Consider the following 21250-nt stretch of genomic DNA (forward strand, 5'->3'; position numbering starts at 1 on the left):
AAAAAAAAAATTAGCTGGGTGTAACACCTGTACTCCTCACTACTTAGGAGGCTGAGGCAGGAGGATCACTTGAGTCCAGGAGTTGGATGCTACAATAAGCTATAATCAGGCCATTGCACTCCAGCCTGGGTGACAGAGCAAGACCCTGTCAAAAAAAAAATAATAATAATAATAAGAGGAAGAGACACCAGAGTTCTCTCTCTCTCTCTCCCCCTTCCTGCAACATACAGAGGAAAGGCCATTTGAGGACACAGCTAGAAGGTGGTTGTCTGCAAGCCATGAAGAGGGCCCTCACTAGAAACCAAATCTGCTGGCACCTTGATCTGGGACTTCTAGCCTCTAGAACTATGAGAAAATGAATTCTGTTGTTTAAGCCATTCAGTCCCTGGTATCTTGTTATGGCAACCTGAACTAATACATACACTAACTCAGCAATGGAGCCCAAGGATGTAGAAAGTCAAAAGAGAGCCAGAAAATTTTTTTAGAGATTTTATACATTTTTAAGTCTTTTAGATCCTAGGAGTCTTAACAGTTGTTTGCCCTTTGTGCCTTACATTGTCTTTTTTCCAACTTTAATATGCATATTGATCTCCTAGAGATCTTGCTAAAATGCAGATTCTGATTGAATGCATATGAGGTGGGGCCTGAGAGTCTGTCTTCCTAACAAGCTCCCAGGTGATGCTTGTTGCTGCTGGTCTAAAAACTACACTGGGTAACAAGGACTTAGACCAAGTGAACACAAGCCAGACACAACCTATAAACAGTGCATCCAAACACTTTGGCTAACACTGGCAATAAGGCTAAACATTCTTTTTTTCTTGCTCCCTTAAAAACAAACACTATTTCAGAAATAAGATTTTAGACTAGGAAGGAATTCTTAACCTGGCTCAATGGATTAATTTCGGGGGGTTTTGAAATCCTCTCTCAAATTAGATGTAAATTGTGTATGTGCACAGTTGTTTTTTATTCCTGGGAAGAAAGTATATAGCTTTTATTAAAATATCTTAGAATCTGTGACCCCCACAATAGAACCATTGGTCTAGGGAACTTAGGTTGTCAGGAGATCAACAATTTGGTTATATCCAGAATGTTTGGTTTCTGATTAAACCCAAAGGGAGCAGATCTGACAACACCAGCAAATAAATTAATAGAATCTCTTAATTACACTCTTCTCCCTTGTTAAACATATTGGTCTAGAAAGCCTTAGCTGTGACTATTTATAGTCCATTTTACAATCTACCTAACAAGTTTTCTTTGCTATTTTAAGTGTAATGAGTATGTTTAGCTCTTGGGATTACTCAGTCCGTACTAAAATGCAACCAGATCTCTTATATTAATATAAATTTGAAACAAAATTTTGAAGTATATAAAGCAAACTGTGTCCAGAGAGATGGCCAAAGTCTCTTAAACAATGTAATCAATAGATTTTATAATAACAGAATGTAATTGACAAAAGATACCTCAGGGATCATCTAGTGGCGCCCCTTTGATTTATAGGTGGAGAAATTGGGACTTCTTTAGAATGATTTAATTTAACCATTAATGAGTGTTGCTCTGTATAAGTATTCCCTGTGTAAGTGCTTTGCTAGGTTCTGAGGGATATAGGGTTGAAACTAAAGACTGAGAAAATCACATTGGCATTGCTGACCTTTCTCATCATTTGTGTAATTTCCTTTCTTATTCCAGGAAATCATCAGATATGCCGTCTGGTCAACCAGCAGCATAGTTTACATTGCCAGTGGGACCAGCCTGTGCGCTATCATCGTGGAGATATCTTTGAAAATGTGGACTATGTTCAGGTCTTTTTCTTGGTCTCCTCTAGTTCTTACAACCTTTTGCATACCTGAAAGTAATATCCATGTCTTTATCTCCTTGATTCCTTATATATTTGATCCTTAAAATTTGTGACTATCATTTAGATCTTTAAGATTTTGAATATCTGTTATATTTATGAAGTCAGATTTTATAGGGAGTACTCAGTAACTCCACGGATGCATTCTGTTTCCCAGTGCTATCTGTATGTATATATGCACATGCATTTGATTCTTTTCTCCTGTACCATGGGAGTTAGAATTGGATAATTATTACTATTTAACTCAGAACTTTAATCTCCCCTCTCAATCATTAGAGTAAGATCTCTTTAAAATTTGAGAGTTAGAGCAACCATGCTATCTCTTTTCTGAAGTCATCAGTCCAATTATGTTGCCTCAACCAAAAACACCAACAAAATGCTCATTATCAATAGAAAATGTTTAATAAGCACCATTGCTAGGTATATGCTTTCTTTCATTTTCTTTCTGTCTCCATATATACAAACACAAAAATACACACACAAGTATGTATACACATACAAATACATACCACACACATATGCCATCCTGGTCTATCTAGTTGGGAAGAGATAATACATAAATATAATGATACCAAATATATGTAACTGATGCTCAATAGGTGATATAGACCGTAAGCACAACCAGAATTCTAAGTGTAAAAAATAGGCTACAAAATTTCAGACTTTTTGAGCGCTGACATGACACTCAAAAGAAATGCTCATGGGAGCATTTTGGATTTCAGATTTTCAGATTTGGGATATTGAGTAAGTATGATAAAATACTCCAAAATGCAAAAAAATCCCAGGTCTGAAATTCTTGCGGTCTCATGCGTTCACATAAGGAATTCTCAACTTGTGTTAGAAATAAAGCAATGTTTATCCCATCATAGAGAAAACCCATCATGTACCTAATCATAGATATAGAAATTTCCAGAAATAAGCTGTTAACATAATGAAGAGATCAGGAGAGCCTCTGTAGGAGGATAAACCACAAAAAAATTAGAGCTCTTTAATCTGGAAAAACCCATACTACATTGAAAAAGTGTAAGAAGCAAAAATTAAGGGGCCATTTAAAAGGGGAAGAGAAAATATGGACCAAAAGCTTCCTATGAATTTTGTAAACCAGCTTCTATATGGGATGTTTGGCTTTCAAAAGAAGGAATAAAGGAAGACCTGATTCACACCCTCTGGGATTGTAGCTCCCTGTCTTAAAACCAAGCATTTTAAAGGAGAAAAAGGGAATGTTTAGAAACGAAATAGATTGCAACCCAATGTAACTTTTGGACTTCTTGACAGTCTCAAGACAGACCATTTGGAGGACTGCCCTGTATCAGTGTGGCTTTTAATATTCTATAATATATTCATAAATTGTATTACCGCTATATAGTCAAAGAGTCCATTCCTATTCAAATTCATCATATTCATTCCTTTTTCTTATGTCTTTCCTACTTCATCCCATCTCCGTATCTAGCAAAGTTTCAGAAATACACAAGAACTATGGTATCTTGTGAGTGAGTATATCAAATATTGTTCTACTTGTTTTGGAGGAAGACTGTGTTCTTTGGTCTCCTAGTTTTCCTTTTCACCTCTCAAGCTTTTATTTGGCATTGATTGCACAATAGTCTATAATCCCTAAGTGATAGTTACATTAAATTCTTGAAAACCCTTTCCTAAATTTCCTTGCTTCTACCCACAACACACTAATTTTATAGGGTGGTGGTCAGTTTAGTCTAGGAAGAGGAAAGGAATAATGAACCAAATCTCTACATTAGCTAATCATTAAATCTAAAAGAAACTGAATCACAAAAAGGAAGCAAAGGGACAGGAAAACAGTTCATGCTGTTTTTCTCATACTCCAGTGGCAAAGTTAATCATAGCTTTTCATTATCTATGAGACAATACTGTTGGGGCATAGTTCTTAAAGTTAAAAGATCTGATTGCTTAATTACTGTCCTATTTTCTGATTTCCTACTAATTTTGAGTATTCACTAGCTTTTTTGGTTCGAGATAAATTTTAGTGACAACTCCTTTTCCATTTCCAATTTGATTGAACTTTTCATTTTCTAGTTTGGTGAGGATTCATCAACATCCAGTATGATGTCTGTGAACTTTAACGTTCAGTCAAATCAGAGTGATATCAGTGATTCGGTCAAGTCTTCTCCTGTAGCCCATTCTATTCTCTGGATCTGGGGCAGGGACTCTGATGCATACAGGGTAAGTTAATAGAGGATGATGAAGGAGTTTTCTTAAAAAGATATGATCTCTTAAAACAGTCCCTCAACTCACTGATTAATACGGCCCTGTCACTGTTCGGCAAACATTTATTAAATTTAGGTTAAATGGAATGCATTCTGCTAGGTAGCGAATGAGTAACACACAGGCTATACCTTGAGTTCTTTTTCCCAATAGAGTGGGGCTGATAGATACCCTGATTTCAGTTCAAAGATTTATGCTCTAAGTATAATTACCAACCTTATCAAGTTTCTAAACTTGACCCAAGTGTAGGCTTATATATGCTTCACTTACTTAATCAGCATTCTTTTATTGAGCTCCCAACAGTGTGCAGGCAGGTACTAGCAATATAATAGACACCCTCGCCCTCCCGGAGCTTACGCTGTAGTGAGAGGTATAGACAATAAGCAAGTTAAAAAATATGCATTTTTAGGCTAAGAAATAATCATGTGTTAGCCGATGGGGATACCAAGGTATGAAGACAGAGATCATGTATTTTTTTTATTCATTACATTTTCAGAATTTTTTTTGAGACAGGTTCTTGCTATATCACCCAGGCTGGAGTTCATTATAGTGGCCTGGAGCAACCTCATTATAGCTCACTGCAACCTCGAACTCCTGAGCTCAAGCGGTCCTTCTGTCTCAGCCTCCTGAGTAGCTGGGATTACAGGTGTGAGCCACTGTGCCTGGCCCCAATTTTCAAAATTTAATTGAGTGTTTGACAGAATTAATTTAGCCACTTAAATTTAATGATATGTAATATAAATTCCCCAAAGTGTGATAGCTTAAGGATATAAGTCTAGTAAGCCTCTGGTACATGTTATTTATGTTTAGAAAAAAATAAATATTTTACTAATCATAAAACAATTGTTAAACTTTGGTCCTGACAAAGAAAAGGTTTTAGTTCATGGAAAGATAGTTTTTAATGCCAGTTTTACAAGCTTGTATGTGCTTTCAGGTAACAAGTAACAAACTGTATTTCAAATTGACTTAAACAGAAAGAAAATGTGCCTGTTATTACAGGAAGTCCAGAGATAGGATTAAACTTCAGGTTTGGTTGATTTGGTGGCCCAGTGATATCATCAATTACCCATTTCTTTTTTTTTTTCCCTTGACTCTGCCATCCACAATATAGGTTTCATCTGAAAGCTTGTTTTCCTCATGGTCATAAGATGACAGCAGCAACTGGAACAACATGACTTTTTTTTCATATGTAGCATAAGAGACTACGACTTGCTTTTCTTTCCCAAAAACCCAAAGCAAGCCTCTCCTTGTGTCTCATTGGCTCAACTGGTGTAGGCCTGCCCAACCCTGAACCAGTCCGTGGAAAAGCAGGGAGAATTACTGACTTATACCAATAATCTGCAATAGAAGAAATATTATAAACTGTACCACAGTGTCTACATTTATCTTAATATACTACAGTTTTGTTCAGTTATCCTAGTATATTTATATTCTTTTAGAAGTTTATTTAGCATATTGAAATATTAAATCCAAAGGAATTTATGAGAAACTTTGTTTCTTTATTAGGACAAACAGCATATTTTGTGGCCTAAAAGAGCAGATTGTACAGAAAGCTACCCTAGAGTCCCTGTTGGCGGGGAATTGCCAACATATTTTCTGCCTCCGGAAAACAAAGGACTCAGGCAAGTGCTGATGGATTTGGCAAAGCACCCGATTCTGCATGATTGCCACCTGGCGGTTCTTTGAGAGCACCAGCCTTGGATTTGAAAGGTTAAGTCTTAATCTCAAAATCACCCAAACTTTGAAAATATGAATCTTGTTCCTCTTTCTTGTGCCAGGATCCACGAACTCAACAGTGATGATTATTCTTCAGAAGAAGAGGCCCAAACCCCTGACTGTTCCATAACTGACTTCAGAAAAAGCCACCCTCTGTCCTACTTAGTCAAAGAATTAGAGGTCCGCATGGATCTGAAAGCCAAAATACCAGATGACCATGCACGAAAAGTAAGGTTCACTTAGGCTGGTGTTTATTGCTGTCCATTCTGGGTGACTTCAGAAGCCTCTTAGATGGAAAAAAATTTGATAAAAGGCAGTTATTGAGCTCTAGGTGTATAAAACTGAAGGATAGAGTTAAAGAATTGGTGAAATGATTGAGAAGTCAGTCATGCTTAAAGGAGTGCCAGGGGAGTATTCCTCAGGGCTGCTGTACATGATACTACTTAAGCGCTATTCCTGTACAAGGGCTACAAAGATGGGTAATACAGAACTTTGTTTCCCAAATGGGATTGGTCTAATGGAGCATTCTAGTCATTTCAGTTTAACTTTGCATCCTCCAGTCCTCCAAAAGTTTGTGTAAATTGAAAACTTGAAGGTTCTCTTTCCCTGGCCTTATATAAGGTTCTTAGGAATTTGTGTTAATTTGATAACCACTTCGCAAACATTAAAAGTTCTGTTTTTCTGTATTCCTATCAGTTATGTATAACTAGGAATGTTTTATTACAGTTTTGTTCAATTATCCTAGCATATTTTATGCCATTATTATATTAGATGCCATTCCATAGATACAAATGAAAAAATTTACCTTTTTGTGGAGATGATAGACCATCACAACCACCTTTTTTAAAACTTAATTTTAAAACTATAAGCAGTTACTATTAATACTTACATAAACATTTACTAAAGGAAAAAAACATTATGTGCCAGGCATCGTTCTGGGTGCTAGGAATACAAAGAGAAATAGATCCCTGCCTCAGAGTTGCTCGCAATTATATAAATGCTGCAAGAACGTTAAATAGATTAATTGGGGAATCTGGTGTTTTCCAGCTAAGGAAGGTAGCAGATTTTATTGCATCAGATACTGCATGCCATTGTCTTTTGAGTAATTTCTCCGTGGATTCTGGACACTTAGGTTGACTTTAATGATGTATGGTAGATACTTTAATATGTATATGTGTGCGTATATGTCTTTAACGTTTTTTTAGTTAAAGGAAACTAGTACATACATGTGAGCAGGTCAGCACCTGTTGTTATGACAGAGACCTTATGTTATATATATGATTATAAATATTATAATCTGATTATAATCTGATTATAATCAAATTAGCTTTTCCTGAGGAGCTCAAGAAAAGACTCCCATCTATAGAAATTCTTTTCAAATGTCTTTTCTGTTATTTTCAATTGAGCCATTCTTCCTTTTGATGTTTCAGATTTTGCTTTCCCGTATAAATAACTATACTATCCCAGAAGAAGAAATTGGGTCTTTCTTATTTCATGCTATTAACAAGGTAAGTTGTTTACTTTGGCATCTGATTAAAAGCTTCATAATTGTAATTAAAAATTAAAATGTATTTATTAAAAATCCTATTTGGAACAAATACTGTATTCTTGTACTAACTGAAGTATTTTGGGGTTTTTCAGCCAAATGCTCCTGTCTGGCTTATACTCAATGAAGCTGGTCTCTACTGGAGAGCAGTAGGAAATAGCACTTTTGCTATTGCCTGTCTTCAGAGGGCTTTGAATTTAGCCCCACTTCAATACCAGGACGTCCCTCTTGTCAACTTAGCCAACCTTTTGATTCACTATGGCCTTCATCTTGATGCAACTAAGCTGTTACTTCAAGCTTTGGCCATCAATAGCTCTGAGGTAAGATTTTATGTTTTTTTGTAGCTCCCTGTACTAGGTAGGGTAACTCAAATTCAAAGTACAATTTGTATTTTTCTATGAAGAGCATAAAAAATGTCATGTTTTCTTTTTCAGAGTATAATTTGCGTATTTCAAAAGAGGGCATAAAAAGATTTTATTTTGTTGTGTTCATTTTTTATTTTAAATGAGTGAAATTTATAATTACACAGTTAATTTTTTTAAAGAAAGCTGTTTAAATAAAAATGACATAGCTTTAAAAATATACTGCCACTTTTTTATATCAGTCTGAAACATATGGTTCTTATTTTATTCTCATCACAGCATGCATACTGCTCACTATCATACTGTTTTACAACTTTAATTTGTAGATATATTTATACTATCCAAGTTAGAGCACAATTTAGAGATGATTTTGATTAGAATAGACAGGTAGATCAAAATGCATGCCCTGAACCTCCCACATGCAGCTCATAGAGTTACCTCATTGCTTTATAGTTACTGTTATCTACTCTGCGATACTAAGTGGTATCTCTTTCCCTTCATAGTCTCAAAGATAATTTTCTTTTCATATTTTAACATCTCTGAAATCAGATATATCTTATAATTGTTGTCATAGGTTAGGTTTTATGAAATACAGTTATAATAAATATATAATTAAATTGATTTTATATCTAATGTCTAAATGTTTATGTTTTATATCCAAAGAAACTTTTAGAGGAAGTGTTCATGAATGATTTAGGTTTTTAAGGTATCCCAAAACCGATTTTTTAAATATAAGAAGAAAATATTGCCTGTTAAGACTTTCCTTTGAAATATATAGATTCACCACTGGATTTTAAGAACAAGTTTACAATCTTTATACTATATTGCAGGTTACATTGCCAAAGAAATACGTCAAATATTTATCTAATGCTTACTATGTACCAGGTGCTGGTACAGTAGGAACAGATATGAGATACATATATATATATTTTTTTTCATTCTATACACGTACAGAATATGATAACGTGGCTATCCAAATGGAAGGCTCAGTACAGCTGTATTCCCTTCATACTTAGGGTTCACTTGCTACTGCTTCCAGCCAAGGCAGTTAGGTAGCATTCTTCTGAAGAAAAAAGAGCTCCCTTAGAGATTAGTTGCATTTCTGTATTTTAAAATTATACTAAAATACTATAGTACTACAATGAGAATAAAAACATAAATTAATGGGTCAGGGTGGGAAACCCAAAAATACACCTTAACCAGCACCCTCTCCTCAACTGTCAGCATTTGGAAATACTTCCTTAGAAACTATCTTCTATGCAAATATTTTGTAATGTTGCAACTCTACAGGTAATCTTTGAAGCTTATGTAAAAATTTTATTACTACATAGATTTTAAAGCCATCAATTTAAATGGTTATATAAAGGTTCAATGAATTGGCATGCAATAACCTACTCTTCTGTTGTTGCTGACGCTGTTTAGCCATTATCAATAATGGTTTTCTGCATGAAGTGTTTTCTGTATTCCAGATAATTTTCTTAGGAAAGATTGTTAGTGGAATTACTAGGTCAGTAAGAGAATGAATATTTTGATGACTGTGGTACAAAATGCCAAGGAATCCACCAAAATGCCAAACAATCCACCAGTATATATTGGACCAATATATATTGCCATGAACGAGGTCTAAAAATATTTATTTCACCTGTGTCTTCACCAGAATTGGACATTTGAAATAACCACTAACTTTTCTTGATTGGTGTTGGAGCCAGGCACCATACCAAGCATTTTACATGTTACTCCTGTAACTGTAACTCATTTAGTCCTCACACCAACCCTGGGAGATAGAATTTCCCTTTGATAGATGAGGAAACTCAAAGAGTTAAAATGTACAGAGAAATTAAGGGATTTACCAAAATTCATAGAGCTTGGTTTTAAACTCAGGGAGATTGTCCACAGAGCTCACACTGTAGCCATGTTACACTGCCTCTGAATTTACATTTGTAAAACAAGTTTGCTTATTTAAAAATGTTACTTCTCTGTTACAAAATGGATATTCTTGTCTTTTAAGTATATTTTTAAAGTAAAAGTTTGTATATTTTGCTCATTTTGTTAGAATTTAGTTTTTTAATTTTGTACAAACTCTTTGTACAATAAAGTTTAACTACATCTGTCATGTGTTAAAAATATTTCTCTTTCCTTTTTTATCTTAGCATTTAAAAATTGCCCTTTGTCAATCTTTTTGATTTTGATTTCTATTACAAGATTTAAAGTATCTTCACAAGAGATTTGAAGAAAATTAATTCTGTTTTGTTTTTTCTATGACCTGACCTTTAAATAGTTACTTTTCAGATATATAAGATCTTTTCCTAAGTTATCTCTGAGATCTTTGCTAGTTTTAGGTTTTACATTTAGGTCTATGATCCATTTCAAGTTAAATTTTCTTTGTGGTACAAGGTAGGGATCAAAGTTTATATCTACATGGATATCCAGTTGTTCCAGCACCATATCTTGAAGACTGTCCTCTTCCTGTTGAGTTACCTGTAGTCACCTTTGCTCTGAACTCCAAACTTCTGTATCCAACAGCTTACTTGACATCTCCATTTGGATGTCTAAAGGACCCTCCAAAACTAAAGGCAAAAACCAAGTTCTTTAACACTTCCAAATTTATTCTTCCTTGTCTCCCCCCATTTCAGGAAATAGTAAAGCTATCTATTTTTTCACTAGCTCAGGGCAAAAACTTAAAACCATCCTTCATACCTTTCTCCTCTCAGGACAAATTCAATCTATTAGCTAATCTTGCTGATTCTGTTTTAATTTAAACATATATCAGGGATTTCACTATTATCTCCATTGCTGTCTGACCCAAATTGCCATTATTTTTGTCTAGATTATTTCAGTAGCCTCTGAACTGATTTCTCTGCTTCTGCCTTGTCCTCCCCCTACACTCTGTTCTCATATAGCAAGCAGTAAACTCCTTATAAAAAGTGAGATGCTATTTGTCTGTTCAAATCTCCACAGTGGCTCTCCATAGAACTCAGAGTAGAACATAAGAATTTGTAACAGTGTAAAAGGTCATATGTGACCTTGTTACTTTTCTGACCTTATCTCTATGAGATCATTCCGTTGCTCACTTTTACTATGGCCTCCTTGCAATTTTTTGAACATGCTAGGCACCTCAGGGCCTTTGCACTTTCTGTTCTCTTTGCATGGAGTACTTCACCAGGATTTTTCATAGCTTTCTCTTTCACTTCCTTAAAGTCTTATAATTACTAACTTCTCAGTAAGTCCTTCTTGTTCTACTCTATTTAAAATGACACACACACACACACACACACACACACCATTCTAGTACTGCTTACATCTCTTCCTTCTACATTTTTCTCCATTACATTTTACTCACACTCGACATTAGACTGTAAGATTCACGCAAGTAGAAATTATCTTTCTTATTTTCTGTTGTATTCCCAGTATCTAAAACAGTGCTTAGAACATAACATTCAGCACTTATTTCTGGATGAATTGATTAAAATTCATCTTTTTTTCCAAAATGCTAACCAGTTTGTCTCAATGAAAAATATTTGTACAATCATCATTCTGTTCATAGGGATAATTGCAACACTTTGTTTCCTTATGCAAAATATAAAGACACTTTTAAAATCTATATATGGGATTTAATTTTGTGTCTGGATGTGAACCACAAAATAATACTTTAAATGTAATCTGAGAGCTGCTTAAATTAGACCTCCTTAATGTGGAGTATTTTGTACACCTTGGCTTGGTTACAGTGAGACATTTCTGCTGAACTGACAGCTTGAATCAAAAGCAAATAGTTGGATAAATCAGAAATGTTGCTTTTTATAGGGGTATATTGTGAAATTTGAGAATAAGACATTCTTAAATCTTTTAAAGTATTTTTTAATGATAAAATAAGTTTAAAACAAATGGTTTGCACACAAGCAAATACAAAAACGTACTAAACATAGGTATATTTCAGTTAAAATGGCCTAAACTGAATACTTTGGGCTGCGTATAAAAAGTTTCAGCATACAGTTGGAAAATAGTGTATAAAATCTGCTATTTACAGTAGCATCAAGGAGACATCAAATGTCTAGGAATACATCTAAAGGAAGATGTATTAAGCAGTCTAAGATTGCTACGAGATAGCAATCTCACAATGATGACAAAACATTGTTAAGAGAAAGAAGACATAAATACGGATTGAGCATCCCAAATTTGAAATTCAGAATGCTCCAAAATCTGAAATTTTTTGAGCACCAACATGATGCTCAAAGAAAATGAATATTGGGGCACTTCAGATTTTGGATTTCAGATTTGGGATGTTCAGCCAGTTAGTATATAATGCAAATATTGCAAAATCCAAAACAAAAAAATAAGCCGCGGTTTTACATACTGTAAACCCCCTCCCCGAACCACCATAGAGCTGCGAGCAAGCAAGGGAAGTCCCACCTGTACCCACAGCTGCTCCCCATCGCTGCCATCTCTGCCCAAGCCCCGCCCTCCGTGAGATTAGCAGTGGCATCAGACCCTCATAAGAGCGAGAACTCCACTGCAAACTGCACGTGGGAGGGATCCAGGTTGCGCGCTCCCCATGAGAACCCAATGCCTGATGATCTGAAGCCGAGGCGGCGACCCTCCCCCACCTGTGGAAAAACAGTCTTCCACAAAACTGGTCCCTGGTGTCAAAAAGGTTGGGGACTGCTGCTATAAAGGTTTTGTAACTCTCAGAAAATATTAATTCATTAACATTTTGCTGATTACTTTTTTTTTTTTTTTTCCTTTTCAGCCTCTGACCTTTTTGAGCCTTGGAAATGCTTACCTTGCTCTGAAGAATATCAGTGGGGCACTTGAAGCCTTTAGACAGGCTTTGAAATTAACTACCAAATGCCCAGAGTGTGAAGACAGCCTGAAGTTAATCCGCTGTATGCAGTTTTATCCTTTTCTGTACAACATCACCTCTTCTGTTTGCAGTGGTAAGCAACGGTTAAATGCTGGCAAAATAATGAACTCAGCCAGAGTTCCTGTTCTGATCAACAGAACACAGAAAATGATTTTCTTAATTTTACCCAAGGATTTTAGGTAGTATAATTCCAGATATATAGGAAAGAAGTTAATTCATTACATCTTCCTACAGATGTCTTAGAGTATTAAGGGTTAATTCTTGCCCAGAACCATGGTTAAGAAAGGCTGATTAAAATATTAATATGTGGTATATTCAACTGGGATTGATAGGATGTGAGATTTTTTTTTCTTCCTTCCAAAATCTCTAGTATTTTATAATGACCAATATTCATGGCAAAGGATATTTTGTTCTGTCCGTGAAGTCAAAGGCTGTAATGAGAGTTGAAGCAGTTCTATGCACTTGGTCACTAAAATACAGCCCCTTGCCTTTCAGTAGAGGTGATTCAGACCTTTATTGCATTTAAAATAGTCATCTGACTTTAAGTGATATCTCTTTGCCTTCTTCCACTCTTCCCCACAGCCATGGATGCATGTGCGTGTGCAGAAGTGTATTCACCTGAGTAAGCTACTGTCTAAAACTCCTGCAAATTCATCAGTTAGAACTCTCTTTCTATGAATCTCATGATACTTGGCTATTTACTTATTTAGCCTTCACTATAAGAAAAGAAAATCATGAGCTTGACTCCCTGCCTTGAATTATGATAGGTGCAGTTGACGTAATGTGTGGATTCTCAGTGCCTAACCACTGTAGAGCACACAATGTATACTTTCTTAATATTCAAAGTAGATTGTAATATTTAAGCAGAGGGCTATCAGTCCAGCTCCTGTACTTTAGATAATAAAAACAATAAATATCTGACCTGCACTTATTTATGTGACTTGTTTAAAAGACATTAATAATTACTAGTGGATTTGGGACCAGAAACTTGTTTTCCTGATTCACTATACGAGACTACCTTAGGATTTTAATGGAATGACAGACAGTTAAGTTGCGCTTTCATCTTTAAATATCAGAGCCCAGTTGTTTACTGAAGAAACCAAGAATATCTCAGCAGTATCTCAGTTGTGGATCAGTGTTGAACATAATCTGATAAGAGTTCTTATATGAATGTTGAAGGCCTAAGACAGTGTTTTAGCAAGGCGATAGAGTGGAGTGACTAGCTCTAGGATCATACAGATTCATGTTTGAGCTCCAGCTCTGCCGTAACTTTGCTGATCCCAGTAAAGTAACTTGTGTCCTCATCTATACAATGAAAGACAAACCTATATCATACGCTTGTTGGGAGGATTAGAGCCTTATCATGTAGTAGATGTTGGGTAAAAGTAAGCCGTTAGAAATTCATAATAATACTGTGACTGCAAAGAACTCAGAACTGTAAAGGTGCAAATTATGGATCTTTATTTTTCTTACTTAATCCTAGAAAATATGCTGTGGTCTTTTAAATGTTGTAGATTACATAAGAACAGCCTTATAAACAGGATTTCACTTTTTCAATGAGCTTTTTACATTAATAGAATCTCTTATTTTCTTTACTTACCATCATCTCCTGCACCTCTCTTAGAATTTCCTATTGTTAGTAAGAAGAATTGTGTATGTGTGTAAAATCCTTTTCTAAAGTAACCCTCTTCTAAAAAGTCTTTTCCTTAGCATTAGTTTCACATGTTTTTGTTCAATATTTTAATTTCTTGAAATTTATTCTTAGTTTATGTGATTCATGTTCAAAACAGGGAATTCAGTTGTCTTTACCTTTTTCCCCAGAGCCTAGCTTCAAATAGTCCAGGAAACTAATAATTTAGAACCAATCTTGCTCAGAGTTGTATCTGATAGTCCAGATTATCCCAAGAATATTACTGGATCCAAAATAATAACAATAAAAGAAAATAATTTGACTTGGAAAGAGAGAATATTTAAGTTCTTTCCAAAAGGAGCTCATCAATAAAAAAATAGGCCAGGCATGATGGCTTACACCTGTAATCCCAGCACTGTGGGAGGCCAAGGTGGGAGGATCATTAGAGACAAGGAGTTTGAGACCAGCCTGTGTAGCATAGTTACTCCTAGGTAACTCCATCTCAACAAAAAATTCTTAAAATTTTTTTAGATGAGTATGGTGGCAGGTACCTGTAGTCCCAGCTACTTGCAAGGCTTAGATGGAAGTATCCCTTGAGCCCAGGCATTTGAGGTCGCAGTGAGCTCTGATCACACTGTTGTACACCAACCTGGAGTAGAGCCCAGCACCCCATCTCTAAAATAAATAAATAGGTAAACAACATTTAGCCCCTTTTACATTGTAATTAGCTAGTTTACTAATTAAGTTAGCAGGTCCTTGCTCAAACTTGGTAAAGTCACTGAAAGAAGTTTTTACTAGTGGATTTTCTGAGCAATTATTACTCCAAAATATTTTTGAAATATTTTGATCCTTCAACTATACTACTTTGCAAATAAAAAAGTTACATCTAGCGAAGATATTTTCTGCTACTGAAGTAATCCAGACTGTCCCATTATTATGTCTCTGATATGTATGATTTCACTTTATTTTGAATAGTCTTTATTCAGTATAATTTTTCTTATATTAGTAAACATAAAACTAATGGTAGGTTGTATTTATTAGACTTCATATATATGAAATGCTTGCAGGTTTGCCACAAACAACAGCATTGTGTTTACCAAATATACTTAAGCATTAAACCCAGGATTTCTGAGCCGTGGTCTTTTCTTAATTCACTAAGATACATGCCCACTTAAAAATATTGACCCAAATCCTGAACTCAGAGTTTAATGTCCAGGTATTTTTAGAATTTTATACAAGTTTCTCTACAATATGTATTTCATAGCTTTTTCCTCTAGGGAAAAAATACAAGAATTTTCCAATTTTGAATATGAACTTTAATATCTGTTCCAATGTACAGCTGAATTATTTTGTATTCTCATCACAATGTCTCTGTATTTATAGCATCAATTTACTTAAATCATATCTACTTTTATGCTTTATTTCATTGCCTGTGGTTTTAGTCTGCATCCTTCAACCTAAATTTCTGTAGATTTATAATTTACAACTTGAAGCAATTTTAGAGTTCAGATTTTGAAGAAAAATCCTGCATTTTGCTGCCCTCTGGTGGACTATCCAGCATATACTACCTGCAGTTAAGGACCTTTGCTTTATCACATTCTTTATAAGAATTAGTGAAGATACCTGCTTGGTTTTTTTTTTTCCTTAAAGATATTCTTATAGACTCAGTTTTTACAGCATTGTTTTTAAGAGACGAAGTCTCATGTTGCGAGAGTGCAGTTGCTATTCCTAGCGCACTACAGCCTCCAACGCCTGGGCTCAAAGGCCTCAGCCTTCCAAGGAGATGAGACTAAAAGTGCACACCACTGGGCCTGGCTCTTACGGTGTTGTTAATATGCTGTTAGGTCACCTCCATTTATTTCTGTAAAAAGAAATAAAACTTTTGGGGGTGGGGAACCTGTGGCCTTCTGATTTCAAAATTGTTCTTTTTTAAGCACCAAAGGAGGCAAGAAAAGCTTCATCTTCCTCTGCTGCACCCCTTTTAATAAAAGGATTTGTTCTGTAAAATTTAGATTCAGTCAAGAGGCCGCACTAAGGAGCTAGAAGGCCACAGGTTCCCCACCCCCACAGAGGGGATTTTTTTTTTTTAATTAATTAATTATTTTTTTATAGAGATGGAGTCTCGCTATGTTACCCAGGCTGGTCTCAAATTCCTGGCCTTGAGCGATCCTCCTGTGTCAGCCTCCCAAAGTGCTGGAATTACAGGCCTGAGTCACCACACCTGGCCTAGATTCTTATATTCTTTACTTAAAAGGGCTGTAATGATTTGCTTAACAATAATTCCTTGATGTGTATCTATGTGATAGAGAAGAGAAAAGGAAAATATTTTATGAGTTTATGAATCTCGAAGCAAAGGTTATGATTTATTCAAGTCACAGAGTCAATCATTCACTGGTAGAGCTAAAACTTAAATCTGAGTCCTCTGCCTTCCAGGGCCGATGTGTTCCCATGGATAATTCTGTTAATTCAGGTCATAAACTGTCCCACTGCCATGACTGAAATCTACCTCTTATGAAACTACATTCTATTAGAAGAAAGGAGTGAGTAGATGATAAACATAATAAATTATTTAGTATGCTAGAAGATTAAGTGTTGTGGGGGAAAATAGCACGGGACGGGGGGGTGGGCGGTTGTTGTCATCAAGGGAGTCCCCATTGTGAAAGTGACATTTGAGTAAAGACTTGAAGGTTAAGGGTTCCAAGCCATGCAGACATACAGTGTGAGAGCATTTCAGGCATCCCCTCCCCCCACCCCTCACCTCAGTCTGATATCCGATTGGTATCATTCCCAGATGTGAATTTAGGTGATGATCAGGGAAACCAATTTTCTGGTGAGTACATGTGATGCTTGTTTTTCCATTCTTGAGATACTTCACTTAATATAATGGGTTCCAACTCTCTCCAGGAGAACCAAAGAGATTTCGTATCACTGTTATTTCTTATAGCTGAGCAATACTCCATGGTATACATATACCATAATTTACTAATCCAATCATGAATTGATGGACATTTGGGCTGTTTCCACATCTTTGCGATTGTGAATTGTGCTGCTATAAACATTCAGGTACAGGTGTCTTTGTCATAGAATGACTTATGTTCCTTTGGGTAGATGCCCAATAATGGGATTGCTGGATCAAATGGTAGGTCTACTTGAATCTGTTTAAGGTATCTCCATAGTGCTTTCCACAGGGGTTGCACTAGTTTGCAGTCCCACCAGCTGTGTATGAGTGTTCCTGTCTCTCCGCATCCACGCCAACATGTGTTGTTTTGGGACTTTTTGATAAAGGCCATTCTCACTGGGGTTAAGTGATATCTCATTGTGGTTTTGATTTGCATTTCTCTGATGATTAGGGATGTTGAGCATTTTTTCATATGTTTGTTAGCCATTCTTATATCTTCTTTTGAAAAATTTCTATTCATGTCATTTGCCCACTTCTTGATAGGGTTGTTTGATTTTTTTCTTGCTGATTTTCCTGAGTTCTAAATAGATTCTTGTTATCAGTCCTTTATCTGATGTGTAACAACAAAGAAAATAAAATACCTAGGAATATATTTAACTAAAGAGGTAAAGGACCTCTATAGGGAAAACTATGAAACACTGAGGAAGGAAATAGCAGAACTTGTAAATAGGTGGAAAACCATACCATGCTCGTGGATCAGAAGAATCAACATTGTTAAAATGTCTATACTAACCAAAGTGATCTACAGATTCAATGCAATCCCTATTAAATTACCAACATCATTTTTCACAGATATAGAAAAAATAATTATACACTTTGTACGGAATCAGAGAAGACCCCGTATAGCAAAAGCAATTTTAAGCAATAAAAACAAAATGGGAGGTATTAATTTGCCAGACTTCAAACTATACTACAAGGCTGTGGTTCTTAAAACTGCCTGGTATTGGCACAAGTGCAGGGACACAGATCAGTGGAACAGAACAGAAAATCCAAATATAAAACCATCCTTATATAGACATCTAATCTTTGACAAAGCAGACAAAAACATACTCTGGGGACAAGAACCCCTATTCAATAAATGGTGCTGGGAAAATTGGATAGCCACATGTAGAAGACTGAAACAGGACCCACAGCTTTCACCTCTCACAAAAATCAAATCACGGTGGATAACAGACTTAAACCTTAGGTGTGAAACTATTAGAATTCTAGAAGAAAATGTAGGAAAGACTCTTACAGACATTGGCCTAGGCAAAGAATTTATGAAGAAGACCCGTAAGGCAACCACAGCAACAACAAATGAATGGGACCTGATTAAATTAAAAAGCTTCTGCACAGCCAAAGAAACAGTCACGAGAATAAACAGACCACCTACAGAATGGGAAAAAATTTTCGCATACTACACATCAGGAAAGTTATATTTAGACATTTTTCTTTGTGTATAGGCTCCATTCTGCATCAAAAGCTGACTGTGATTTCCTGAATTCACATCACAAAAGACAAAGTAATCGTACATGCCATCAAAAAAATATGTAGGATGAGCAAGATGGGGGTCTGTTTTATCTAGTTCCCATTAGTCATTGAACAGGATATTTTTAATATGGTTTGTTGCTGCAGTTGTATTTTAATCCCCTGATAGGAACTAAAGGGGACTGACTTCTAGTTATATATATTTGTATGTAGTAAGTTAGGCAAGTTCACTGGATGTTGTCTTTCTTTTTAAATCTTCAGTATACATTCATCATTCTAGATGTTTAGGACACATTTCAGTTTATATAATGTTAAGCTTTGCCATCGCATACAGTGAGCATTTACATGACTCTTCCCCATTCAAAAAGATTATTCTGACTGGGCGCAGTGGTGCATGCCTGTAGTCCCAGCTACTTGGGAGGCTGAAACAGGAAGATTGCTTGAGCCCAGGAGGTCAAGGCTGTATTGTATTATGATTGTGCCTGTGAATACCCACTGCATTCCAACCTGGGCAACATAGTGAGACCCTGTCTCTTAAAAAAGAACAAAAAGTATTCTAATTGGCAGAATACACACATATAGCACAATACATTCTACATTGGTAGAGTGGGTTCTTTAAAACAATTTTTTTAAGTGATTTGTGCCTCAGAGAATTCTTTATGTGTGCTATGAGAAGCTGAAATGAATCCCAGTTTGGGAATATTTTTTTAAAACAGCACCAAGTGTTTAAACCCCTTTACAAATTTAATCATTGGATGATCTCTACTCAGTACCATTGCCTGGTGAAGATAAAGCAGTGAGCCTGATAATCACTAGAAAAGAGCATTAGTGAGATTTTAAAATGCATATCACTAAGGATACCTGCCATATATATGTGTACATGTGTGTGCTGCTTTGGGTTTTTCTCTCCCCTTTTTCTTTCATTGTTGGTAGTTATTGCTAGTGCTTGAATTTATTTCATACTAAGCTGCTGTGCTCTTTGATAGGAAAATCTGGGTAATCTGTTACTTTTCCTTAAGCATCAAAGTTTATTTAATTATAATCTCAAAGATGCAGAAGAAATTTCAATCACATTTCACAACTGTTGAAAAGACCACAGCTTTGGATTTGTCTTCTTATTTATTTGCCTCTTATAAGAACAAACCTAAATTTGTCATTCAAAATTTGCCATCCTCAAAGCAGTTTAAATCTGTTTAGCAGTCAGGCATTGCTTCATAACCTAGTCAGATCACAAATATCCAATGTGATGATTATAGGAAATAATAAACATAGTAAGTTTCAGGAAAAAGAGCTAGAGATGAATGGCAGCTGATGGGGTACCTGATGTAGAGCAAGTATTCCGATTCCTGCTACTCCCATAATAATGTAGCCCATTTTCCCTTGATGATGTGAAATACAGCTAGAGAAAAACCTAATATAAACCAAAAAAGATGAGCAGTTTACCACTTCTCTCACAGTACACTAGCCAAAAACCATAAAATGTTAAAAATTTAGAGAGAATGAATAAGATTCTGGAAACCACATTATTTCATGCAAAGCGGCCACTGAGGTGAGTGCCCCCAGGTAACTTTCATTTGGTGACCATAAAGCAAGAGGAAACAATATGATGCCAACATTTATTTTTCTATACTTTTTATTTGATTTTGTGCATTGGCTTAGATGTAGGTAGATAGGCTAAGATCAAAGTGCCTCTCTTAATCCCACACCCCTGAAGTAGAGTCTGGAATCAGGGAATTAGAGAACTTTGTTACTTAAATCCACAAAGCTCTGCTCAAAATGTTCTCTGGCAGAGGGACTTCAGTGGGGTTTTTAAACCTTGGTTTAGATCCCATATTTACTAGCCATACCAGTGAAAAGGACATTTCCTAGTGCTTGCTCTTTGTCCTTCTATCTAGGACCTACGATATATTGCTAGATTCAAGTTCTGATCAATTATGGAATAACTAGGATCTTGATTTCTCATTTGAAGATGCTGTTCTTATAATTCATTTAATCTGAGGAGTAAAAAAAAACCTTTATGATTTTATTAGCCATTTTCTTTACTACCTACATCCTGCTTTCCTGGTTCCACATGTTTGCACATGTTGTTTACTGCAGGTCTACCCTATAACCTCCCATCCTTCCATCCTCCACCAATCCCAAAGTACCAGTCTTACTCATCTTCCAAGGCCCACTTCTGCCATATGCCCTACCTGATCCCCTAATTATAAATAATTTTGTGACCAATCATTTTAGCTGTGCCTGTCCTTTGCCTCTGTCATTTGCCATTATAGTTATCTGTGTACATCACACAACTCTCTTACAAGGCTCTCCTAGCTCCCTGACAGCAGGAACCAATCTCTTTTTCATTCTCATCCCCTGGCCTACCACGTACTCCACACCCTCCCCCCAATTTATATCACATACAATGTACTTCACTGGCAAAGTAGCTGATGATATTTCTAGTCTGAACTATTCAGAATACTTAAGTAATGAAGAGTAATTAAGGAACCCCCTTCAAGACATATGTAGATATAGATCTTTCAAGGAGCTTCTACCGTAAGAGAGAGAAGAGAAAAGGAATAGTTTTGAGTCACTTGCCCACTAGAAGCTAACACATCTAATAGGTACCCTGTATTCTCCCAC

The 21250-nt window shown here is 35.9% G+C and overlaps 1 protein-coding gene across 6 annotated transcripts in view; it reads left to right on the top strand.

Annotated features, from left to right (window-relative positions):
- TTC17 (tetratricopeptide repeat domain 17) overlaps positions 1–21250 on the top strand; it is a 117225-nt gene that overhangs the window by 38042 nt on the left and 57933 nt on the right. For 4 of the 6 annotated variants that reach the window (XM_069469845.1, XM_069469846.1, XM_069469847.1 and 1 more), the window contains 7 exons: positions 1687–1799; positions 3899–4045; positions 5594–5709; positions 5866–6031; positions 7234–7311; positions 7445–7669; positions 12456–12642. In XM_069469845.1, the coding sequence (XP_069325946.1) occupies positions 1687–1799; positions 3899–4045; positions 5594–5709; positions 5866–6031; positions 7234–7311; positions 7445–7669; positions 12456–12642 (1032 nt within the window). The remainder of the gene's footprint in view (positions 1–1686; positions 1800–3898; positions 4046–5593; positions 5710–5865; positions 6032–7233; positions 7312–7444; positions 7670–12455; positions 12643–21250) is intronic. The other 2 variants (XM_069469848.1, XM_069469850.1) reach the window with 1 other exon arrangement.

This window comes from Eulemur rufifrons, chromosome 6 (genome assembly GCF_041146395.1).
Source record: "Eulemur rufifrons isolate Redbay chromosome 6, OSU_ERuf_1, whole genome shotgun sequence".
NCBI classification, from domain to species: Eukaryota; Metazoa; Chordata; class Mammalia; order Primates; family Lemuridae; genus Eulemur; species Eulemur rufifrons.